This window comes from Dermacentor albipictus, chromosome 1 (genome assembly GCF_038994185.2).
Source record: "Dermacentor albipictus isolate Rhodes 1998 colony chromosome 1, USDA_Dalb.pri_finalv2, whole genome shotgun sequence".
NCBI classification, from domain to species: Eukaryota; Metazoa; Arthropoda; class Arachnida; order Ixodida; family Ixodidae; genus Dermacentor; species Dermacentor albipictus.
This window is the reverse complement of record NC_091821.1, coordinates 194,066,678-194,093,351: the sequence shown is the minus strand read 5'-3', so window position 1 is coordinate 194,093,351 and position 26,674 is coordinate 194,066,678. Positions and strand designations below refer to the sequence as shown.

Below are 26,674 nucleotides of genomic sequence, written 5' to 3'. Positions count from 1 at the left end.
ATGTGCTGTTTTGTTCGGTTCGTTGCAGCGACTAGCTTTGAGGGAAGCCAACTCGCTTAGTTTCTGGCAAGCTCTCGCGCAGAAGCTTGTTTTCGTTAATAATCTTCTGATATTCGGGATTTTCCGTTACAGGAGCAGTAGGAGAAGCGACTCGTGCCCAGCTTACCGTGCTATTTTGCGGCGCTTGCTTGGTCACAGTGCCAGGAGCCCCAGATTTAGGCGACTTTGGTGATTGGGAATGAGGTGGGTTTTTGGCATTGGGGTTCCTTCGTGTCCGCGATCTGGATCGACGGCGAGTCCCTAATACCTCTGGCGAGGGATCGGATGCGGATTCTCCAGCATCGGAACTGAACCAACGTAGGCGTTGAGGTGGCTTCGTTGAGCTGTCCTTCCGGGTAGACGGTTGAACGCCAGTACTCGGCGTTCTTTTGCTTAGGGGTTTGAGACGTTTCTTACAACTTCGATCTCCTGTCATGTGACCCTCCCCACAGGCTGCACACTTGGGAACGCACTCGTGTCCGGCTACAGGGTCCCGTTGTCCACATGCGCGACATACTGGATTGTCTGGCTGGGGACAGACGTCCGATAGGTGACCCATTTGGTGACACACTTTGCGCACCTGAGTGGTGATTTTGTAGGAGTAGCAAGCAAGTTCTCCGCCGTTGTGGTAGACGTACCGCGGCGTAATACCTCCAAAAAAGGTGATAACGGCCGTTTTAGTGTTACGGAACATCCGCGCTTGGAGAATTTCAACCTCTTGCGTGCGTATGCGTAGATTCGCTTTTAGCGTTTCAGGCGTCGTGTGCGGGTCCAGGCCGTGAATGACACCCTTGGTTGTCCCGTCACTTGTAGCTACGTAGGCGTCGACGCAGTGAGGCCGGCCGTTGATGCTTGGCATTGTAATACGTCCAACGCAGTCCGCCACTGTCTGGTGCGGCAGGAAAAGGTTCTGTTGTGCATCTTTCGTTGTGAAATAAATAAACAGCATTACCCTGCACTCTAAACGCCGAAGTCGTCGCCTTTCCTCGAGATTTACGTGCACTATTTTGTAACATTGTGTGGTGCGACGTGCTTACGCTGTTGAGACGCGCTTATTGAGTTCTCGCCGGTCTGTTGAGAGGCAGAATGCATTAAGCAGAACGACAGCGTCGACTGGGACCGTCTGCCATAACAGTGGGCCTCAAATATGGTCGAGGTCCCCGACTCGCCATTCCATCGTTGGGCACAAGATGAGACAATTTATTTCATCTGGAAAATTAGTCGCTGTGGACCCTGGAGGCTCGGTTGAGCGCCTGCACATGTTTGCAGGGGCGAAAACGTCATATTGTTTCCCAGAAGATGCCCCCAAACGCGACGAATTGCCGTCTGAAGGGCGGCTTGGCTGCCTTCACACGTTTGCAGGGCGAAAGGTTTCCTCGTTTCACTGAAACCGCACAGAAACGCGACCATTCGTCCTTGATGTGGTCGTCGCGTGTTGTTGATCATGACGCCGACGCCTTCGTTCGCTACTGCACTGGGCCTTTCTGCTGCTTGCTTAAGCGGCGAGCCGCGTGGTGGTTCGGTGCTTTACCTGACTGACATAACACAGACTGGACTGCTTCACACACTTGAATTCCTTCACTCAACCTCTCAGCGTGTGTTTGCCACGTCGACTATGTGCGCATATTCCAAAATCCCCGCAGCAGACGCAACCGAAGCGAGTTGACTAAAGCTACCGCTTGCCTATCACGTGAGGGGCTATTTCCCATCATGCCATTCCTCTAAATATTTTACTAGGCTTCAAAATTGTCGCGTGACGCTCCATCCTAGTATTTTCCTTCCTCCATGGTTAGGACTCGCGATACCGAGGCGCCGAGTGAAAGGGCGTGTGGTTTCGCGCAACCGAGTTGCGGGGAGGGAAGGGGGACTGTGCAACTACCTAGAAGGTGTTGGACTGTCGCGCGTGAGCTCTCGCACATACACGTTTCCAACCAGCAAAAGCGGCGGTGGCACGTAGATGTAGGTTTAGCACAACTACAGTGTACTAGAATGGGGCAGTGGGCTTACTCGCCAGCGGAGGCAATGCGGTGTGGTGGCTCCGCGAACGTCGACAATATGTGCTTCTCCGATAGCCTGGTTACGCCGATGAACACTTATTACACTGGTATTATTTCAATATACTATCGTCATTAATTTGGTGAAAATTAGTTGACTATTACTGGTGAAAATGAAGACTAAAGGCCAAACAATGAAATATTCCTTACCTCAGTAAGGAAGCCTTCATTGCGGCGAGGCCACCTTATGTCACTCTGAAAGCTTCCTTACTGAGGGGCCCTCGGTGAAGGTTTCCTTGGTGCTTCCTCAGCGTAGGGTAGCTACGAAGCTACCTTGCCAGGCATGTTCGTTTCAGTCACGCGTGCGGCATGAAAGCGTTGCTAGGCGTTCCACGACGCCGGCGTGCCAACGTTGCTGGAGAACAAGTTTTGCACTGTAACGTGGTACTTTTTTTACATTTAGTAAAAAAAGAACTAGAAGAAAGCGTCCACGCATCTCTCTATTAGCTCTTCAATTTAAAAGTTGTGCGACGATAGAACATTTTTTTATTGAATAATGGTGTTCGCGTAAAGCTTTTAAGAGATCATCTCGAACCCAGGCATGCAGCAACCGCTCCTTACGTGAGGACGGGTGAAGGGAGCGTTAGGAGTACGCTTGCTTCCTCCATCGGTCCTTCGCTGTAAGGAGACCTCACGTAAGGTTAGGAAACGCTTGAAGGAAAGGAACGTTTGGCCCTAAGCTCCCCCCCCCCCCCCCGTCTTGCTAGCGTACCTGCATTTATTAAGCTCAGCTAGGAAGTATGTGCGCATTGTTTTCTGACTAATTCACTGGTGGACTACCTGACATAATCTTGATACAAAATCATTTTAGGTTAGGTCGACATGAAATGAAACCGTATAGAATGTTTTTCGAATTAATTTTTTTAGAATTGCCCGATCATTCTCAAAATTGTACGGGCCCTTCCGTATACGCAAAATCCGTCGGCGACGACTTTAAGCTCAAGAAATCTAGAGGTTAGGATAGGCAGTAAATCGCCGAAGGATTGGCGTCGTCCTTTTCCACAAGGTACTGTTGTGGCAAATATTTTGTGGCCTAAACATATATAGTGCTTGCTAAAGATATGTAAAGAATCTCAAGTGTGGCGAAATTAAAATTGACAGCTTTCATAAAAAAGCGCTAAAGACGAAGACGAAGGAACACATACAACAGGACTGGCGTCAGTCATCTGTTTTTTTGTCTTCGACTTTAGCGCTTTTTTTAAAAATGAAAACTGTGAAGATGAACCAACTCGCCCAAATCAAGGTAGTGTGAACTGCTTCGACCTGACATCAACAGCAGCGCAAGGAAAATGAAAGCTTCTGCTAGGGTCACTCTGCAAGCAAAGCTTCCATTGAAGTTGTCTGTGGCGTCACCTCTAGGATGCAACGCTAACAGCGTCAGTGGAGCGGCTCAGTCCACTGTCCCCTTCTAGTACGCTGTAGCACAACCACGGCCGGACTCGACCCACTCGCTCCTCCGCGAGGAGAGAGTCGAGTCCGGCCGTGGCACAACCGAGTTGCGGGGGAGAGCGAAAAGGGTATTTGCGCTCGCTCGCTCATTCGTTCTTCACTCAACCGGTCCCTCGTTCGTTCCATCGCCCGTTCATTCGTACGCTTGCTAGCTTGTTAGTTCGGGCTATTCGCTTACACTGAAATTACCGTTCATGATTTCCGCTGCTTTGCTGTACTGCACAATGTTCAGTAATTATGCACAGTTTCGTGGATGTTTGCGACCAAGTGGTTGGACTTTTTGTATGCGACCGATAAACTACGCGTTCGGTTCGCGCAGCTCATTGAAAAGAACGTACATACCTTTCAGCTAGTCGGTTCACGCGGATCGCGCTGCTAGACGCTATCATGAAAACAGCGTAAACCCTGCTACAGCATAATTTTGAATTCTCGAACATTACCAACAGGCATTACATCTCTAAACAGCCTCGTACGTCGTTTCATGCCAACATTGCAGCGAAAGCAGAGCACCCTTCCAGAAATACAAGTGCCCAATCTGCATATTTTGACAGTACCAATAAAATTCAAACAGCACTAGACGACTGGACCAGAAAGAGGAGGAGACAAACACGGCGCTTCTGCTAGGGTCACTCTGCAAGCAAAGCTTCCATTGAAGTTCTCTGGAAGTTTTCTCATTGAAGCTTCCTCTTTCTAGTCCAGTCGTCTAGCGCTGTTTGAATTTTATTGTTACTATGGAACACCAACTCGCCCAATCCGCTGCCCTTCTGCAGTATATTTTTGACATCTGGTTTAGATTTCTCATATAAGTAATGGCCGCCTCATCGAGTAATTTGGATCAAGGGTTAGAATTGTGCTAACTGCCTCAGGCAATTTTTAAAAATTTGGTCCAGCTAAACAAAACAAAAAGACAACCTATATACGCCATGCGCAGAACGCCGACAACGCTGCCTGTCGCCAAGGCTGCGAAGCGTAGGCGAGAGAGCACTGTCCCTCTTAGCGCCTACGCGCGTGCTGTTATGTTTGCGTTCTTGATTGTAATTTAACGCTTCTGTCAGCGTTCAGCGATGTCTTGAAGCAACTGTTGCGTAGATGGGCGCTTTAACACGTACGAAAACTCGTCAGGCACACGCGTGCTGCTTCGCGAGCAAGAGCGACGGCGGCGGTGGATCGCGGATGTTCGACGGAGAACACAAACACAAACACAAACACACACACACACACACACACACACACACACACACACACACACACAAAATTAAATTATGGGGTTTTACGTGCCAAAACCACTTTCTGATTATGAGCGCGCCGTAGGGGAGGACTCCGGAAATTTCGACCACCTGGGGTTCTTTAACGTGCACCTAAAGCAAAGTACACGGGAGTTTTCGCATTTCGCCCCCATCGAAATGCGGCCGCCGTGGCCTAGAACATAAGCAATCGCGCTTTGTTTACTGCAGTTTTTGAGCGATCACTGTGTTTTTATTTTTTGCTTTATATAGTTGCCCCTTTAGTGAACGCTCCCACGTTTAAAGTTAAATTATATCATTAGATTATGGTGTTTTATATGCAAAAACCACGATCTGATTATAAGGCACGCTGAAGTGGGGGACTCTGGAAATTTGGACCACCTGGGGTTTTTTAATGTGCACCTAAATTTAAGTACACAGGTGTTTTCGCATTTCGCCCGCATCGAAATGCGCCCGCCGGGGCCGGGATTCGATCCCGCGACCTCGTGCTTAGCAGCCCAACACCTTAGGCACTAAGCAACCACGGCGGGTCGTTTAAACTTGGTCGTCTCGTCTACAGTCCAGAAACGATAAACCTTAGGTTGTTCTTACTGATGAAATGCGATGCCCCTTTTTGAAAAAAAAAAAAATGCGAAAAGCCAAACCAGAGAATGCGGAGCGAAGCTGTGAAGCGCTCATTGTGTTTAGACGCTTTGAACAAAGGGCTCCGTGTTAAAAAGTAGGTGACGGCGCCTTCAAAAAACAAATAATAATAATAAAAAAAACGTCCCGCAATCACCTATGCGTTGCACGGAATCGGCTGTTGCTCTACCTGTCGATGGCACTGAAATGCCACCTGCGGCGTATAACGTTCGGTGTACGCTCGCCTCCGCTATCTGCATGTTGACTGTACTACCTGGCGTCTGTGGGCATTAAAGGCTTTTGACAGGGCATTCAACCTTGTTTTGAATGCCTCTTAATATCAGTTCGCTGTAATGGGAAACGCCTGAACTTCGAAGCCCTGATGTCTGCAACTAATGAATATTCACTTTACCCCAGCTGTGTCATGCATTGTGGTCAATTCTGAAAACTTCGTTTCTTCTTTTGTTTTTGTTTTCTTGCTAGTGGTGGTAGCGAGTGCTTGTTCTAGTTAGTTAGTTATTTGGGGTTTAATGGCGCAAAGGCCACTCAGGCCATGCTGCGCCAGTCACAAGTCTGCAACGCAACGCAACGTTAAATCAGGTAAACCTGCCGTGCATTATAGTTGATGTAAAATAGCCAGTAGTCTCTAAAAAGTCAAAGTTCGGATATGGCACTAGCGAGTCATCTGCCAGTAATAGGGCAGGTTGTAAAGGTATATGTAAATCATATACGTTTCGTAAAAGCTTCCGTCTCTGTGCTGTAAAGTGAGGACATGTCATAAGGATATGAATTACTGTAAGAGGTTCATTGCATTTATTGCATGTCGGCGGGTTTTCTTTTCAGAGGAGAAAATTATGTGTTAGATGTGTGTGCCGAATCCGAAGTCGACACAGGATCCCCTCATAGAACAGTTGCTGGTGGGTGCATGACTTCCATTTGCCAATTACAGGTTTAGTAAGATGAAGCTTGTTGCTTATACAATTGCCCCATTCTTGTTGCCATTTTGTTATCAAGGCCTTCCTAATTGCAGCAATACTATCCTTATATGGAAGCGTTGTGTTTGTTGTGTATTCATGCACTGCCATTGATGCACATCTGCTGCTTCATTACCTGGTATACCAACATGGCTTGGTACCCAGCAAAACCTAATTCATATGCCATATTTGTTTGATGTCACCATGTTTAAAATATCCCCTAACAGGGGTTCACATTCAGATTTCATGTGTATAGCCTTCAGTGTGCTTAATGAATCAGTGTATATTACTGTGTTTTCGTGTTTGTCAGCGATGATCTTTTTAACTACAGTCCATATTGCATAGACTTCGGCTGTGTAGACAGGCATGTTGTGGTAATCGAATACTTATTTCCCAATGTTTCATTACGACCCCCGCACCTACGTGTTCTTTTGTTTTAGAGCCATCAGCGTTAAATTCCATGTAGTTTTGATATTTTTCCTGAAGAGCGCTGAAATCTTGTGCAATATGTTCATGTGGGGTGTCTTCATTAAATGTGTCAAAGTCCAGTCACATAATGGTGCGAAATCATACCACGGGGGCAAACGCTGTGGCTTTCTGGCAACCTGGAGGACTTTGGGAGGAATGTCATAATCCTGAATATATTCCTCATATCGCAAGACAAGCGGCTTAATCAAGTTTGGTTTGTATAGTGTAAGCGTGAGTTACACTGCATGACAATGTTAAAACCTATGTGTTGTGGTGAGGACTAAATTCTGAGTACGTAAGAAAAAGTTAGTAGCACTCTGCACTGCTGTAAAGGAGGTTCATTACAGTCAATATATAAACTCTGGACAGGCGATGTTCTGTAAGCACCACTTGCCAGTCGTAGCCCAAGGTTATGAACTAAATCAAGTCGTCGGATGTAACACTGTCTGGCTGAACCATATATGATGCTACCATAGTGTAATATGCTACGCACCAAAGTAGGGTAGATGCGTAGCAGGCATTTACGGTCAGAGCGCCAGCGCTTCCAGGACAGGACTTTGAGGATTGTTCGCTTTTTATTTAAGGTTATTTATGTGCACAACAAAGTTTAACTTTTTATCAAGCAGAACACCCAGAAACTTCGTGTTCGTGTTTTACCTGTAGAGAGGCTTGCTGAAGCTTAAGGATGGGATCTGGTAGTAGGCCTCTTTTTTGTGTAAAGACAACAATAACAGTTTTTTCACTTGAGAAGTGAAAACCGTTTTCAGATGCCCACTGCGTTAGTTTGTTTAATGTAATTTGAATTTGCCGCAGCAGGATGCCAGGTTTGATGCACGAAACACAATTTGTAGATCATCCACATACAATGAATGCATTACAGAGGATGGAATTACATTATAGACCGAGTTCATTTTCACCACAAACAATGTTGTGCTTAATATGCATCCCTGTGGCACACCAATGAATACACGTGACAGCACCGTTCCGAAATGCACTTGGAATATTTGGTCCGACATGAAATCAGCTAGACATTTGAGCATTCTACCACCGATTCCTAAATCTGCTAAGTCCCTCAAAATACCAACCCTACATGTTGCGTCGTGCGCCTTTTCTAGATCAAAGAAAACAGTGAAACAATACTGCTTGTGTAGAAAGGCCTCATTTATCTCGTGTTCTAGCTGGACTAGGTGATCTGTTGTAGAGCAATCTTTCTTGTACCCACACTGATGGTTATCTAGCAGGTTCTCCGTTTCAAGGAAGTACGCCAATCTTGTGTTTATAATGGCTTCATAAGACTTTGCAAGGCAACTTGTGAGTGCTATAGGTCTGTAGCTGGTTGCTGTTGTGAGAGGTTTTCCAGTTTTCAAGAAAGGGATTACGATGGCTTTCTTCCACTCATTCGGCATTTTTCCCATTTCCCAGATTATACTAAAAAAGCGAAGCAACTGCATTAGGAGACAGATGAGCGAGCATTGCGTAATGTACTCTGTCCAGACCAGATGCAGTTTTTTTGTCAGTGGTGAGTACTCTATTGATTTCCGGTAGTGTTAAGGGGGCATTATACGATCTCTCTGAACTTCCTGTGGTCGGAAGCTTTAGTTTTTCTGCTGATAGCTTATATTTTAGAAATATAGCAGAATACAGTAGAACCCCGCTGTTACGTTCCTCACTGCTGCGTTTTCCCGGCTGCTACATCGTTTTCATCCGGTCCCGGCATAGCTTCCATAGGATCCAATGTATAAGGAACCTTGCTGTTACGTAGTAGCTGTGAAAACGTTCCCGCATGATGCGTCGCAACCCGAACCCGCCTGGGTATGGTCACCATAGCCTGGGCTAAAGTAGGCAACGCGCTCCAACTGCCATTTTGGCTTTTGACTAGTTTTGACCGGGCTTGGCCGGGCTTGGCTATGGAACTGGCTGCAAGAAGCCGCACGCCAGTTCGAGAGGCCGCCACTAGGTGGCCATTCGTGAGAAATGCTCTCACTATCATCACTGTGATTATGGTCGCCGCATGGTTTGTTGGACAGGTCGACTCACGGAGGAAGGAAACTCAGGAGAGGCCCTGACCTCACCTTTTGTGAAGCTATAGCTAAAGGGAAGCCGGAAGTTGGCGTTGCTCATGGCGTTGCTCCGCCTATCGGGCCAGCTCTCCTCTTTTGTTTAAATTTCTCGCGAAACCACGCCGCGCTGCGCGCAACCGGGCTGCTCGGACGCGCGCGCTGCGCAGCAATACTAAAAAATTGTTAGCACGTTGGCATGATTACGCCAAAGAGGGCAAAATTTCCCGCGGATATTCCTTCGTCCGTTGCCATTGCCGTGGCGTGGTGACAACGAGGAGCACGAGCCGCATGATGCTGGGGAGTTGCCAAATCCTAGCTTTGGAAAAGCTGTCGCGGCTCTGGACCTCCTCCGCAGGTACGCCGCACCTCACAGCGATGCTGACAGCAATGCGGCCTTCCAGGCTATTGAGAAACGTGTGGTGATTTCTAGCGAGCAAAAGAAACGGCAACCCACCATTCTAGACTTTTTAAAGTTCTATTTCCACTCTGTGGAAATAAATTGTTTATAGTTGAAGCTGCACTTTTTTCATTCATTTTCGGAGCTTTCCTCACTGTAGCGTTTTCCCGGCTGTTACGTTTTTTTTCCTCGGTCCGGTGAAAAACGTATGAACGGGGTTCCACTATAGTTTACTCAGCTTGATATATTATGAAAATGCTGCACTAATATGTCTGCTTGTTCTACTAAATTTGTTTGTGTGCCTGGGGGTGAGAGTATGGGAATCGTGTAAGGAGCGTAGTCGCCTCTAAACTTACGAACCTGATCCCACATTGTTATGGAAGTTATCGAGCTATTTATTGACGGGACATAACAAGCCTCTGCTTTCAAAGAGAAAATCCTTCTCTGCATAGCAGAACCGTCATACCAGCTAGCTTCAATCCCAGTGAAAAACACAATAATATATTATATTTGCATGGTCTAAGAGACGTTGAAACTAGAAGCAAGGCCCCATACGTCTGTACATTTGAGATTTTAATTTGCTATACATTTCATGAAAAGGACACATACTACTCTTTTCTTCTATTTATGCTATTTTCAGTGCCCAGTCCCTAATTTCACAAATAGATATTCAAAAATTTCCTGACCAATTACTTTTGCATTGTTCTCACTTGGACAATTACGATACTTTTTGGTCACTATATACGTTACATTTCTTTCATATTTCTTGATATAAAATAAATACAGACTGACCGAAAATCAGTGCCTTTCCTACAGTAAGGAAACAGGTAAACACAGTTTACAATAAGATCTGAGGAATGTCAACAAAATGTATTTGGCTGCTTATATAGTTTTAAATGCAAGAATTTACTGGCTATTTGTTTGAAAAGAAAAAAATATATCTGCTTCCTGTTTTCTCTAAGAATATTTTTTGCTAGGATTACAGACACAAGGCTTAAATGTTGTATCCAATATGTGTGTGCGCATGGCTGACATGAGCTGAGCTACATTCACTGCTGTTCTGGGATACTTTCACAGTTGGTACCTGTAAACAGGTATCAACAGTGAACATAGCTCGGAACATCTGTTTCACTTCTGAAGCTTCTAGCTTCTCTTCAACATCATTTAGAGCCATGAAATAACTATGCAGATGACTGGCTGGTTCCACATAATACAAACATTAAATAGTAACATAAGACAGGCTGTGAAATACTTTGTCACACGGAAAGTTCTAGGGCATTAACTTCTCTAAAGACTTCATCAACACTGTCACTCATTTCAGAGCCCATGCGATCATAAGCTGTGATAACTAGAACATCATGATGGCAACTGAACCAAAGCTGGCTGTAATAAATAAATGTTTAATGCAAAATTGGAATGATTGAGGTTATACAGCAGGACTACTAAGCTGCCGGCTTCCTGCTCAGAAAATAAAAGTTCATACAGACACAAAAAATTGTGACAAGGAAATGTACTTCACCTTTGCATTTGAAGAGTTTCCATTGTTAGTGCTGCTGGTACCAGCTGTGGTTCTTGGTTGGCTGTTGGCGCAGGTTCAGGCTGATCAGTCTGTGAACCAGCCTCCTTGGATGGCTCGTTATCAGTCCCAATTGCCCTTGATGTCACCTTGAGTATTGTCTCTTCAGCTGCAACTTCAGGTTGTCCTGCTGTGACATCTTCAGCAGGAACATTGGTAGAGTTTTTTTCAGCATCTCCATGTGACTGGTTTAGCTGTACTGTGGCTCCAGTTTTCTGAATGATTTCTGCAAGAAGTACAGTGGCCGTTTGCTTGTTCAGAACCCCAGATTTCTCAAGAAGCTCCAGGATAAATTCCTTGTCCAAGGATGCTGACTCTGATCCACTTACTTTATCCTTTGCTACAGCCTGTGGTAGAGGTTCATACTGAGGTTGTTGCTTGGCCGTGTGATTCTCCAGAAGCTTTAGAATGCCTGCAAGAAGCCCATCCTGGCCAGTCTCAACAGCTCCGGTTCCACTTGGTGTTGGCAGCACAGCCTCTCTAGCCGACTCAGCAGCCAGTGGAGGCTTGGGTGCTTGCTTCGTAGGTGTTGGCTGCATTTGTGATTTCAGACCAGCATTTTGAAACATGTTGTAAAACTGTGCCATGCCATCTGGAACTTGCTGCGGTGCTCCACGTGATAATGTTGAAAAGCCAGCAAAAACAGGTGACATCGCAGCTGCAGACAGCATACCGGTGGTTCCCTGAAATAGTTCCATCATTCGCTTAAGGCTCTCGGCTTTCTCACTCAGCTGTGCCCCTGAAGCTTCTAGCCTCTCTTCAACATCTTTTAGAGGCATTGAAGTTGGAAACAACTGTAGTGTGTCTGGCCTTGGTTTTTCCTGAACCACCACTTTGATTCCATACAGCCACATCGAATCTTTAGACTTCAGAGGGATGAACTGCAAGCATGCAAAGCAAAAATGCAAAAAAGGAAAAAAAAATGTCACAAATAGCACAAAAATGATCTTGGTACAATACACCGAAATACCAATACCAAAATAATTGCTTTATTTTTATCTACTTCTCAACTAATGATGCCAGCCTACAATGTAAGGATAAAGGTAGCCCTATAATTTTTTTTAGGTCTACAGATTTAAACAAGTTTTGTATTGTATGATTATGCTGGACATGTCATACCAAGTAGCATGACTGAAAGCTGTATAGTCTTTCCACAAATTATTTTGTGGATTAGTGCATGCATTTTTTATCTGTGCCTTTAAAATGATGATTCCCATTCTACCACAGCTTGCGAGTAGTGATTAGAAGGACGGAAGCAGTGGTGGTGCTTATTGTTATGAGAAACTCTGTCCAACTTAAATGCTTCAGCAACAATATAACCTTCATAAAGCAATATTGTTTTAATTTTTTTTTCTCCAAGAAGAGAGGTGCTACTGAATAAAATTAAGAACTCATTGCAGTTAAACAGGTGCCCTCAATATATTGCCAATAGTACTTCTGTTTTTATCCTACCATCACCACTATCACAAAAAGGCAGCTTTCTTTCGAATATTTCGTCCAGTTTTAGTTTCAAGATAGTGCCTGCTGTTCATCTAAAATTGTTTTCCATGCTTTTCTGCAGTCACATGACATATCATTTCATTTATTCAACCTTAAGGGCCCGAAGGCATTACATAAGGTGCAAAAAAGTGCATTACATGAGGTGCAAAAAGACCTGAACTGCTCACTTAACATAACACTTAACATAACAAAAAACACAGCGTTATCTTTTAAATATGGCTCAGAAAGCCGATATCCTTGGCCGGTATAACGTAAAACTATCCCAATCTGTTTTCCTTCCAAATTCACCATTAGCACTCCATGATAGGCCAAAATGACTCGGGTTCTGCCCATACAGGCATGGCGCCCACTCATGTGGGATGGAGCCACACAATTCTGACCTATCACAGAGGGCTAACAGGAGATTTGGACTAAAATGAATTGGAATAATTTTATGTTACACCAGCCTTTGTCTATGAAAGCAGGATCATAAACAATTATTTTTGCTCTCAGAAACTACTAATTTTTAAGATAGCTTCCATACTTCTTATTTCAAGCATTATATAACAAAGTTCTGGTTATTTTGCATGCATATTTTAAGGTGTTATCTGTAATAACTGTTACGAAGCAGAGCACTTTGTTCCTAAACTACTGTAGAGTGCAATTAAATAGTTATAATGTCTCTAAAATACATACTTCTTTTAAAGGACTTCACAATTTCAGAATACTTTTTGTTTTTCAGACTGTGTCTGTAGGCAATAAAAAAAAGCATGTCTATGACAAAGAAATATTGAAACCTTTCAACGTTTGCATATGACACTGAAAATTAAGTCTTGTTTTGCTTTCTCTGTTCAAACATTAAACTGATGAAAAACAGCAGCCACTTGACACTATAGTGTCAGAGCCACTGTGACTGCATTAGGTACATTTTTCAGTCCAAGTCATGTTGTCCATTTTTATCCAAAAATGAATGGTCCGAGCATCATTTTTGGAAGCAAACAGTCGGAAATAATATATAATGAGAATATCGCATCTTTTGATGCCAAGCTCCTCTTAGAATTATTGTCACATTCAAGGGTTAACAGCAAATTACAGTAACAAGTTCTTGGCAGAAGCACTAAAAAAAACAACAGCAAAGACTTTGGCATCAGTGGAACAATGATAAATGATTAACTTGCACTTTGGCCCATCAAAAAGTGGCTGTCATGAGAAACAGAGAGGTAAAAACAACAATCACTTCATATGATGCAGCTGTAAGTGGCAAAGAATTACTCTTACGGACATTGTGCTTAGGCATGATGCTAAATAAGCACTACATAAAACCTTGATATCAATTTACGTGCAACCAACTGAAAATGTGCAACTGAGAAAGCTTTACTCACTTTCAAGCAGCATTCTTTCAAAGGTCTTGTAAGTTTAAGGTCGCCTCGAAATACAGACATGCCATCCACTTCCTCCATAAGTTCATTTTTCAGGGTGCTTAAGTATTCTCCATGGTAACCATAGACTTCGATGACCCTTGCTTCGGACAGAATAGACACGCTGCTCATCTGATGTGTCTCACCACAGAACAAGAATACTTGGCAGGCTGGTACAATGTAGTTACCAGTGACATCATCATCTACTGGTGCTTCCAGCTGGACACAATTTTCAGCAGAAATTGCATCTTCGAGGTCAATGCTAAAGGGTAGGCAGAAAACAGTGAAAACACAAATGAGCTTTGACTGCCACTGGTTTGGAACACAACACATAGTGTACGATACTATAAATACACCTTCATATTATTACGCGCGCACGTACGATAGTAGCTAGGAGAAAACCTTCCGCTAAAAGTTTGCATTTCCTCTCTGCTCCCAAATACTCATACGTAGGAAGATGGTTGAATAAGCCAACTACAAGCCGACACTTACAATACACAAGCGTGTGTGCTCTTTAGAAACGAAAAGTTGCCAAATTCGTGGAAGCACTTCTTGATAAGGGAGCGGACATACACCTTTCAAATTACGGTCTTGCTTGTGCGCTAAAGCGGAAATGCGTTCCTCCCAAATATAAACACGGTACTTTTTGAATGCTGAAGCTGACCAGTTCCCACTATACAAATGTATGTACACCTCAAGGTCAATTATATAGCTCATCCATTCAGCCCACACTACAGGGCTTGGCATCACCGCGCCCGCGCAGAGATGAGATAAAAATAGCCTATTCTCCATGGGATTACTCGGAGCTAGAACATCAAGCAACTGCAACAAAATGAAGGCGGGACACTTTTTTTCTGCCTACTACCTCCCCGAAAAACACCCTACAAAGTGTAAACTTACATTCGATCTTTAATAACACTTGCTTTGCTTCACAGCAGATGACACGCACACAGGGCCGAAAGCGAGGGAATGTAGTGGACGGTGCACAGCAGTCGAACTTACTTTTCATTGTCTTCGAAGTATACAATTGCGTCAGACACAGGACGGTCGCCTTGAACCTTCCACGTGCACTTCGCTTTAATCATTTTACCGAAACTGTGCTAACGGCAGCCTGTTCACTGCCGAAGGCAGACGCACGCTGTATCCGTCGACTTCTTTCACGCCAGTCAACGATGCTCACGTACTTCACAAAGCCACGGCCGAAACGTTTATGATTATTCACCTATTTCGACACCATAGTATAATTGACTGGATGCTTACAAACGTCATGCCGTGTCAGTCGGGAAAGGCTAGACAACGGCAAATGCGAGGCAGAGCGCCAACGGGCCGGCAGCTGACTGCTCCGGAGGCTAGACTAACGTTCCTGTACCCATGTAGCTTGCGCCCCTTGCGCTCCGCCACACATTCCCATTCCCTCCTGCCCTCCTCCGCATCAAATATCCATAGAGAAAAATAGAACCAGAGAACGCCCATAGAGGCACTCCCGAACACGCCTGCATCATTAGTGATAATCTAGCAAGTCTGATGACGATGATAATGATAATAATAAAAATAATAATCCAAACTACTTCTTTTTCTGCACATCACCAAAAAATTAAAAAAACACATTTCGCGCTTACCACTATTTTGTTCTCACTCAAATTTTGTAGCAAAATAGCACTTACTGGTGCACTCTGCTGGCAACCTAACTACACCTCATTCAAGAAAAAACAAAAACGCATGGTCGTAGCGTAGACACAATCTATCTTTAGACACATGGAGTTTCCTTCCTCCGTGTTTAGACACAATTAGAGTGTATACTATAGACTATGGTCGAGTGGGCCGAACGACGTTCTCTTGCTGAGGTGCCGCGTGTGGACAAATTTTGCGAGAACGCTGCGAGCGAACTGAATAAAGGTCGAGACACGCTTCGCGGCATATTCAAGGTAATTTCTCTGCGGGCCCTGAGACCGGTTGCGCGCGTACGCTCGTATAATAGTGCTTTATTTCCGCTGCAAAGTTTGATTAACACATTTTTGCCACGTATATGTATTTCAGGCATGTGTTATACGGCACGATGTCTTCAATATTTCTGTCGTTGTCTAGTGCATCGTCTGCTAGCGAGCGCGTGTTCGTTGCTCGGACGCCCTGTTTTTCTTGCAAAAAGTCTGTGCAGTAAAAATTTTTATGGTTTTACTTGCATTGGTGCGCCCGCGACTCTTGTCGACCGGTACCAAATGTAGTTTCAGCCAGGTGAACTGCCTTTTTTAACATTGTTTTCTAAATGTGACACGTAATTTTTGCCACAGAGGCCGCCTGTCTGCAGCATGAAACTACGTAAGAAAACGTTATTGATATCGCGTCATTTGACGCGCGTTTCTTGTTGGTGGAATATTGATGAGAGACAATGATCAAAGAAAACAATATTATAGTGAAATAAACTAGGTTCATTACTGCGCTGCGCGAAGAGATGCAAATGACCAGCGCACTTCTAAGTAAATCCAAGGGTACATGGACATATATCTCAACGTCATATATGTAAGAAAAAAAATTATAAAATATTCTAAATACACTGATTGAAAAAGTGAGAACTACCGTCCGGAATAAGCGTGTTTCTTTTAAGAGCTGCACCAACCCCAGGTGAACCAATAGACTTTCCAAGAAAAGCAATCAAGAAAATTATTGGACGTTAATAAGAACAACAGTGTTAGGGACAAGATATTGCCTATGTACTCAGACTCAATCGGGAAATCTTTACCAAAGTAATCTCCGTGGCTTGTCTGGCGATCTCTTTCGACGTGCCAGCAGGCGAAATGAAGTAGAAACATCTAGTCTAATCGAATGATATTTGCTATTCAGATCGTATTCGACTTCAGAATTCACTATTAAAAATGATTGAATAGCCGTTTGCGTTCGAATGTAATGAATAACAGCACTTCTGAAGCCTGGAACATGAGGGGCCGAGGCAAGTGAGGACTCGTATTTTGAATTATTGTGCTGCTGGAGAGTCGTGGCTGTTGCGCCAAGTCGCAAAAGTTCCCGAGAGAATTAACGCACGGTTGCTAATCGGTTCTGCTGAACAAGTTTCTAGATGTCATTCAAAATGAACGGGGCTTTTATATTGGGATGTTTTGGGACAGCCTGTAAATCTGCATTTTCTGTAATTCTGTAATTTTTTTTTTAGTCTCACCATGTTTGCAAAACTGTAACCCATTAAAACTGGGTGCCCAATGTACTGTCGCACTTATCTTCAACGAACACGTGGATCATCAAATATGTTTAAGTGTGTGTGAGGCATGCCGTTCCTTTAAATGCTTCAGTATTGTTTTTATGATAGTACACCGGATAACTGCAAGCAGCCGTTTATATTGCAGAAGCTGCTTAGTTGGGCGGACGTACAATCGGGAACGGCATTATTTATTTATTTATTCAGAAGAACCTTACAGGCCCTATGGCAGGGCATAAAGTAAGGGGGGCATATTAAACAGTAAAGACATAAAAAGTACAAATTTCCAAGAGGAACAGTGCTATAAAAAACATTGCCATGTTATACAATATTCAAGGCACAGGGAATACAAAGCAATATCTGAAGGCACACGAACACTTGTTACCATTAACAGAGCAAGAGGAATACTGTTTATGAAAATAATATACAACAGTGCAAAAATACGCAATCAAAAACACTAGACTGGGCATTCGTGAACGGTATTAAATGGGTAAAGCGTGAGTAACTGACAGCGGAACAGGTCGGGTTTATAATATTGCTACGGGTAGTATTCCCAATGACCAAGAGCCGAGCAGGAAGAAGAAGACGACGATTGGAAGCTAGCGCGGGCTGTTGCCTCTTGGTCAACTGCGGCGTATAGCCTTGTAAATATACTTGTAAATAGCTTTTCGTCGGTGTCTTCCTACGTAACATATTTGGTGGAGGTGCGGGGTCGCTCGCTGTCCCCACGACATCATCTTCGGCCTCGACTTCCTCTCCGCACATTCTGCTCTAATCGATTGCTCCGCGAGTACTCTCCGCCTCGACCTGCCTGTTCTGGATCCCGCTGAACAACACCTTCCTCGCCTCAGTTCCGTCGACTTCGTTCGTTTGCCACCTTCGGCACTGACTTACGTTGACTTCGTGTCATCCCCACCAGTGCCCGACGGTCACTACATCGCGGCTCCTATGCAAGACGTCCTCCTTACACACGGGATCACACTACCTCATACTATTTTATCTATTACGGCGAATTGCGTCTGCCTGCCAGTGGTCAATTTTGCCTTGACGACACAAGTGCTGCCACGCGGGATGTCTCTGGCCCAACTTTGCTCATTCGAGGATCACTCTGTAGCATCGATTTCAGTAGACGACAATTCAACCGATCCTCCTCTACCATCGCAGTCGGCAACTTGTACCATCGCCAACTTACAGAAAATGCTTGCACCCGACATGCCGTCCGAGCATGCTCGTGCGCTCTACCGCGTTCTGATGTCCTACCAAGATATTTTTGACTTTAACGATCGTCCTTTGGCCCAAACAACAGCTGTTAAACATCGCATTAATACCGGAGATGCCCCTCCTATTCATCGCCGCCCGTATCGAGTATCACCGGCTGAGCGTCAAGTGATTCACACCGAAGTTCGCAAAATGCTTGCCAAGAACATTATTGAACCGTCATGTAGTCCATGGGCGTCACCGGTTGTGCTGGTAAAAAAGAAGGATGGCTCATGGCGCTTTTGCGTGGATTATCGGCACCTTAACAGGGTTACCAAAAAGGACGTGTATCCCCTACCACGGATTGATGACGCCCTTGACTGCCTCCACGGTGCTCGCTATTTCTCCTCTATTGACCTTCGCTCCGGCTATTGGCAGATTGCCGTGGACGATCTCGACCGCGAGAAGACTGCCTTTGTGACACCCGACGGTCTTTATCAATTCAAGGTGATGCCGTTCGGCCTATGTAATGCTCCTGCCACTTTTGAACGCATGATGGACTCCCTTCTTCACGGTTTCAAATGGTCCACATGCCTGTGCTACTTGGACGACGTTATAGTATTCTCCCCAACATTCGCTACGCACCTCGAGCGCCTCTCAGCAGTCCTGGACGTTTTTCGGCGAGCCGGTCTGCAACTCAACGCATCGAAGTGCCAATTCGGCCGTCGCCAGATTACTGTCCTTGGACATCTCGTTGACGCGAACGGAGTGCAACCGGACCCAGGCAAGATCCATGCTGTTACGCACTTCCCTGTTCAGAAGTGTGTCAAGGATGTGCGCAGCTTCATCGGCCTTTGCTCGTACTTCCGCCGTTTCGTCAAAAATTTCGCGGCCATAGCACAACCACTAACCGAGCTTTTGAAAAAAGACGCCCCTTTCCAGTGGGGCGATAACGAGGCCTCTGCATTCTCGCTTCTCATCGATCTTCTCACAACGCCTCCCGTTCTGGCCCATTTCGATCCTTCTGCGCCTACCGAAGTCCGTACTGATGCCAGCGGTCACGGTATTGGCGCAGTACTGGCACAACGCCAGCGTGGCCACGACCGTGTTATCGCTTACGCCAGCAGGCTCCTCTCACCCGCGGAGCGCAACTATTCCATCACTGAGCGTGAGTGTCTGGCCCTAGTTTGGGCGGTTGCGAAGTTCCGCCCATACTTATATGGCCGACCCTTTTCCGTCATCACAGACCATCACGCGCTTTGTTGGTTATGCTCATTGAAAGACCCTTCAGGAAGACTTGGTCGCTGGGCCTTACGCCTCCAAGCATATTCGTTCTCTGTCACCTACAAATCTGGCCGACTACACAAGGACGCTGACTGCCTGTCTCGCTACCCGGTAGACGAGCCTGACGACGCCGACAGTAGTACCGCCGACGGCATTTTCTCTGTGTCTGCCTTCGCTAACATCGCCGATGAGCAGTACCGAGACCCATCGCTGCGAGTACTCATCGAGCGTCTGCGCTCTACACCTACCGACGCATCCGTTCGCCGATATGTCCTCCAGGGCGGCACTCTGTACCGAAGGAGCTTCCTCCCTGATGGCCCTGATCTTCTTGTCGTGCCAAAACATCTACGACAGACTGCGCTCTTTCAGCTGCATGACGCACCCACTGCAGGACATCTTGGCGTAACCCGCACGTACGACCGCGTCCGCCGCCGCTTCTATTGGCCTGGTCTTGCTCGCTCCGTCCGACGCTATGTTGCTGCCTGTGATCCCTGCCAGCGTCGGAAAACGCCTCAGGTGCTACCTTCCGGTCATCTCCAGCCGATCCCCATCCCTGTGGAACCGTTTTTTCGTGTTGGATTAGACCTCCTCGGTCCCTTTCCCACGTCATCCTCTGAGAACAAATGGGTAGCCGTCGCAACTGATTACGCCACCCGATACGCTATCACGCGGGCTCTTCCTACCAGTTGCGCCACTGACGTCGCGGACTTTCTCTTGCGTGACATTATCTTAGTGCATGGCGCCCCGCGACAGCTGCTTACTGACCGTGGTCCTAACTTCCTCTCGAAAGTTATCGCCGACATTGTGCGTTCCTGCTCTATTCAACACAAGCTGACTACCTCATACCATCCTCAAACCAATGGCCTGACAGAGCGCTTAAACCGTACTCTTACCGACATGCTGTCCAAGTACGTTTCGAAGGACCACCACGACTGGGACGTTGCCCTTCCTTACGTCACCTTTGCTTACAATTCTTCCCGGCACGACACCGCCGGATTTTCTCCATTTTATCTACTCTACGGTCGCGAACCGACCTTGCCCCTTGACACGGTACTTCCTCCTGCTGCGACCTCAACAACCGAGTATGCGCGCGATGCCATGGCCCTCGCCGATCATGCACGCCAGCCTGCCCGTGCTCGACTGACGGACTCGCAAACCACGCAGCAGCGTCAGTACAACGCCCGCCACCGTGACGTACAGTTTTCGCCTGGTGCACTCGTGCTCCTGTGGTCGCCCTGTCGTCACGTTGGACTTTCCGAAAAGCTCCTTTCGCGATACACAGGGCCCTACCGCGTGCTGCGCCAGGTGACGCCTGTGACTTATGAAACTGCTCCTGTGAGCTCAACCTCGTCATCTACTCTGGCGTCTAGTGATGTCGTGCACGTCAGTAGGCTCAAGAGCTACTACACTGCTTCAGAGTCCAGCCTTTAGTCGCTCCGGGACGGCGCTTTTGCCGCCGGGGGTAGTGCTACGGGGTAGTATTCCCAATGACCAAGAGCCGAGCAGGAAGAAGAAGACGACGATTGGAAGCTAGCGCGGGCTGTTGCCTCTTGATCAACTGCGGCGTATAGCCTTGTAAATATACTTGTAAATAGCTTTTCGTCGGTGTCTTCCTACGTAACAATATGGAGGCTATGTTATCAGGGAAGTCGTTCCAAAGACGAATGGCGCGAGGTAGTGCAGATTAATTAAATGCATTTATTTTACCGTATATGCGCATGAAACTTATTATGTAATCTGCGTAAAAGAGAGTGTGGTACTTACAGTTGTAACCGGGTTCGTTTAATAGTGTAAATATATTTGTGAAATAAGCACAAAAGAACGATGTTGCAGCAGATATCTAACGGCCTCAGTAGAAGGTCTAGTTTAATTTGTGTAATGCTTGAGTTTATACCGTAGTATAACGTGATATAAACCGGGCTGCTCTATTTTGCATTTTTTCCGTCATATTGACGAGGTAATTTTGATGAGGGGACCAAATTAAGGAGGCGAATTCTAACTGTGGCAAAATGAATGTTTGGAAAGCGAGTTTTCGAGTGTTTGTCGGGGCATATCGCAAGTTGCGTCGTAGATAGCTAAGAGGACGTGATGATTTGGTGCATGTAGAAGCGATGTGTGGGACCTATGAAAGATTCTCTGTAAGAACACGAAGGTACTTGTATGATGAAGTGTGGGAGAGCATAGGGTTATTAAGGTGATACGAAAATTTAGAATTTACACATTTTCGGCAGAAGCACATCACCTCGCAGTTTGTAAAGTTTAGTGTCATGAGCCATTTGTTACACCAGTTAGCGATAAGGTTAAGGTCTGCTTGAAGTGTCAAGTGATCGTCAGTCGTGTGAATAGGACGGTGGATTATGCAGTCATCGGCAAAAAAGGAGCATACCGGAAGTAATCTGGGTGGGTAAGTCGTTAATGTAGATGAAGAAGAGTAAGAGGCCGAGCACGCTGTCTTGTGGCACACCAGAGCTAACAGAAGAAGGCGGGGAAGCGAAATTGTTAACAGTAAACTGTTCTCGAAAAGAAAAAAAAATAAGAATCCAGGATAATGTTAAATAGTCAAGTCGTAGGGCAGATACTTTAGAAATTAGGCGGCAGTGGGGCACGCGGTCAAAAGGCACGCGGTGAACTTCTAGGTGGCTGTACACGTGTGAAGTGATTATGTGCTCAAGCATTTTGCAACATATGCAGGTTAAAGATATGGGCCGATAGTTGTCAGGTGAGTGAACATCTCCAGATTTGTGAATTGATATTATTTTTTCTATTAACCAATCGGTGGGTAACTTTGTAGATGCTAGGGATTTCTGAAAAATATGGCATAACATCTTGCTTGAGGCAGCGACGGTGTTCTTTAATATTGTCACGTGGTGGTGACGTTGAAGAACACAGTAGCAATACTGTGAACGACAAAACTAACTTTTATTGGGCGAACCTGTGCGCACAAAATAGGCTACACTTATAGCACAACGACAGCGACGAACACGGTCGGCTATCGTCGAAAATCTGATCAGCGGGTCAAGCCCGTCGGCTTTTATACAGCAGTCGTCGAATGTTCCAGACTAATCGTTGGGACCCGCGTGCCTTTCACAAAGTTCTACACCATTCGCGTCAGGCGATGAAATCAGATAACACAAGGTTCGGCGACAACAGACAGCGGATGGAAGCATCGATAACTTTCCAGAAACGTCGGATACATGCAGGTGCGTGCCGCGCTGTGCGATAACATTTGTGAGGCGGCGAAACGTGGTCACCCGATGAAGATAAGTACACGTGTCAATACCCCCTCTTAAAGAGCATCGACCCGATGCTGCAAACAAACGAAATAAAGAAAAGCACTCGTAGCAAAGAAAACAACAAAATAAGAAAGTTCGTCAGCGTCCGTAAAAGGGTTTAAGGCGCACCATGGGGACTACTTCAGATCGTGCGCGGCGCCGCTGTGAATGCGAAATGCCGTCTGGCACGACCCCATAGTCCAGCGCGCCAATACGTCGGATGACCTTGTAGGGTCCGAAATAGCGCCGTAATTGTTTCTCACCCAGTCCTCGTCGGCGTATCGGGGTCCATACCCAAACACGGTCGCCGGGCTGGTACTCGACGAAGCGTCGTCGCAAGTTGTAGTGTCGGCTGTCGGTACGCTGCTGCTTCTTGACCCGTAAGCGGGCGAGCTGACGAGCTTCTTCGGCGCGCTGGAGATAGGTAGCGATGTGAAGATTTTCCTCGTCAGTGACGTGCGGCAGCATGGCGTCGAGCGTCGTCGTCGGGTTCCTGCCGTAAACCAGCTTAAATGGCGAGATCTGTGTTGTTTCTTGCACCGCCGTGTCGTAAGCGAATGTTACGTACGGCAGGACCGCATCCCACGTCTTGTGCTCGACGTCGACGTGCATTGCTAGCATGTCGGCGAGGGTCTTGTTCAGGCGCTCCGTGAGACCATTCGTCTGCGGATGGTAGGCAGTTGTCCTCCTGTGACTTGTCTGGCTGTATTGCAGAATGGCTTGGGTGAGCTCTGCTGTAAAAGCCGTTCCTCTGTCGGTGATGAGGACTTCTGGAGCACCATGTCGCAACAGGATATTCGCGACGAAAAATTTCGCCACTTCGGCTGCGCTGCCTTCGGTAGAGCTTTAGTTTCAGCGAAGCGGGTGAGATAGTCCGTCGCCACGACAATCCACTTATTTCCGGAAGCTGATGTCGGAAACGGTCCCAACAAGTCCATCCCGATCTGCTGAAAAGGTCGGTAAGGAGGCTTGATCCATTGTAGTAATCCCGCTGGCCTTGTCGGCGGTGTCTTGCGTCGCTGACAGTCTCGGCATGTCTTGACGTAACGGGCGACATCGGCGGTTAGGTGCGGCCAGTAATACCTTTCTTGTATCCTCGATAGCGTCCGGGAGAAACCGAGTTGCCCAGCGGTCGGATCGTCATGTAGGGCATGCAGTACGTCTGGAAGCAGCGCCGACGGAACAAGAAGGTAGTTGGCGCGGACTGATGAGAAGTTCTTCACGAGTAGGTTGTTTTGAAGCGTGAACGAAAACAATCCACACTTAAATTCACTAGGGACGACGTCGGTGTGCCCTTCCAAATACTCGACTAGGGCTTTTAGCTCCGGGTCTCCTCGTTGCTGTTCGGCGAAGTCTTCCGCGCTTAGTATTCCAAGGAAGGTGTCGTCATCCTCGTCGTCTTGCGGCGGCAGGTCAATGGGGGCGCGTGATAGGCAATCGGCACCTGAGTGTTTTCGTCCGGACTTGTAGGTTACAGTGATGTCGTATTCTTGTAGTCTGAGGCTCCACCGTGCCAGCCGTCCTGAAGGGTCCTTTAAGTTAGCTAGCCAACACAACGCATGATGGTCGCTGACCACTTTGCATGGCCTCCCATATAGGTAAGGGCGGAATTTTGCTGTAGTCCAAACGATGGCGAGGCATTCCTTTTCAGTCGTAAATAATTGCCTTCTGCTTTTGACAGCGACCGGCTAGTGTGAGATATCACCCGTTCAAGTCCGTCTTTTCTCTGGACTAGGACAGTACCGAGGCCTAGGCTACTTGCATCAGTGTGGATTTCAGTATCGGCGTTCTCGTCGAAGTGTGCAAGTACCGGCGGCGACTGCATGTGTCGTTTGAGTTTTTGAAATGCATCGGCCTGCGGCGTTTCCCCACTTGAACTCGACATCACATTTGGTTAGATGCGTTAGCCGCTCCGCGATGCGTGAAAAGTCCTTGACAAAGCGCCTGTAGTAGGCACACATGCCAAGGAATCTACGCACTGCCTTGGCAGTTGCGATGGCAGTTGTCTTCTGCGTGTCGGGGCGGACTCCAGATTTGCTGATGACGTGGCCTAGAAACAGAAGCTCGCCGTAAGCGAAGCGGCACTTTTCCGGCTTCAGAGTAAGCCTGGATGACCTGATGGCCTCTAGTACTGTTGCAAGCCGCCTTAAGGTGATCGTCAAAATTCCCGGCGAAGACGACATCCAAGTATGCGAGACAAGTCTGCCACTTCTATCCTGCTAAAACCGTGTCCATAACGCGCTGGAACGTTGCAGGCGCCGAGCACAGTCCGAATGGCATAACCTTGAACTCGTAGAGGCCGTCTGGGGTGATGAAGGCGATCTTTTCGCGATCTCTTTCGTCGACTTCTGTTTGCCAATAGCCAGACTTGAGGTCCATCGACGAGAAGTATTTAGCGTTGCAGAGCCGATCCAATGCGTCGTCTATTCGTGGGAGGGGGTATACGTCCTTCTTCGTGATCTTGTTCAGTCGACGATCATCGACGCAGAAACGTAGGGTTCCGTCCTTTTTCTTCACCAAGACTACAGGAGATGCCCACGGGCTTTTTGAAGGCTGGATGATGTCATCGCACAGCATTTCGTGGACTTGGTGCCATATAGCATCACGTTCTCGCGTAGAAGCTCGATAAGGGCTCTAGCGGAGTGGTGGAGCACACTCTTCGGTTATTATGCGATGCTTTGCGACTGGCGTTTATGGAATCCTCGATGACGTCGAAATGCACTCTTTGTATCGTCGAAGTAAACTTCTGAGCTGTTGTTGCTTAATCATGGGGAGACTTGGATTTATGACGAAGTCTGGTTCGGGAAATACGGTCGTCGGGGTAGATGCGGCAGAATCCGAGAGGACAAACGCATTGCTGGTTTCCAGGATTTCCTTGATGTATGCGATCGTCGTACCTTGTCGATGTGCTTGAACTCCTGGATGAAGTTTGTCAGCAACACTTTCACGTTTCCTCCGTGCAGTCGAGCGATTCCTCGTGCGACGCAAATTTCGCGGTCGAGCAGTAGACGTTGGTCGCCTGCGATGACGCCTTCTACGTCAGCAGGTGTTTCGGTGCCGACCGAAATAACAATGCTGGAGCGAGGCGGGATGCTCACTTGATCTTCGAGCATACTCAAGGCGCGGTGACTCGGAAGGCTCTCCAGCGGCATCGCTTGATCTTCCGCCAGTGTTATTGACTTCGACTTCAGATCGATGATTGCGTCGTGTTGGTTCAAGAAGTCCAGGCCGAGAATGACGTCTCGTGAACACTGTTGAAGGATAACGAAGGTGGCAGGGTAAGTCCGGTCGTGAATGGTAATTCTTGCCGTGCACATTCCAGTCGGCGTTATGAGGTGTCCTCCAGCGGTCCGAATTTGAGGGCCTTCCCATGTAGTCTTAAGTTTTTTTAACTGGGCGGCGATATGTCCATTCATGACGGAGTAATCAGCCCCTGTGTCCACTAAGGCGGTAACTGCGTGGCCGTCGAGAAGCACGTCGAGGTCGGTGGTTCTTTGTCTGCCGTTGCAGTTAGGTCTTGGCGTCGGATCACGGCTGCGGCGTGTTGAACTGAAGTTGGAACGTCGCGTCGTCAAGTCGTCTTTGGTCGGTGTTGTCTTGGCCTCCTGACTTCGTCGGGACGGCGGCGTGTCATTATTATGTCGTCGAGATGGTCTCTTCGTAGTCTTCGTCGGCGGCGGAGGATCTACGTCAGTTCAACGAACAGCAACCGTGCCTCCATATCGGTTGCTGCTTTTAGTTTTTCGGATACGAGCTCGCAGAGCGGCCCCGTGCTGGGCCAGTGTATGGATGGCGCTGCAGCGACAGGTAGCGGCCTGGTGACGGTGACCGGGACGACCGTCGAGGGCTCCACTGAGCAGCGGCGAGATAGTCGGCGATGTCACGAAGGCGTTCACCTTCCCGAGGGCGCGGTGCGTTAACGGCGAACCCTCGCAAT

The 26,674-nt window shown here is 47.0% G+C and overlaps 1 protein-coding gene across 2 annotated transcripts in view; it reads right to left on the bottom strand.

Annotated features, from left to right (window-relative positions):
* The window catches only part of LOC135898006 (uncharacterized), a 28,466-nt gene extending 13,266 nt beyond the window's left edge, over nt 1–15,200 (bottom strand). Inside the window, exons 1-3 of one of the 2 annotated variants that reach the window (XM_065426716.2) lie at nt 14,680–15,200; nt 13,744–14,041; nt 10,826–11,763 (exon numbers count right to left, since the gene is read on the bottom strand). In XM_065426716.2, coding sequence (XP_065282788.1) covers nt 10,826–11,763; nt 13,744–13,911 — 1,106 coding nt within the window. In that variant the 5' untranslated portion in view covers nt 13,912–14,041; nt 14,680–15,200. The remainder of the gene's footprint in view (nt 1–10,825; nt 11,764–13,743; nt 14,042–14,679) is intronic. The other variant, XM_065426715.2, reaches the window with a different exon arrangement.
* Between the last annotated feature and the right edge of the window lie 11,474 nt (nt 15,201–26,674).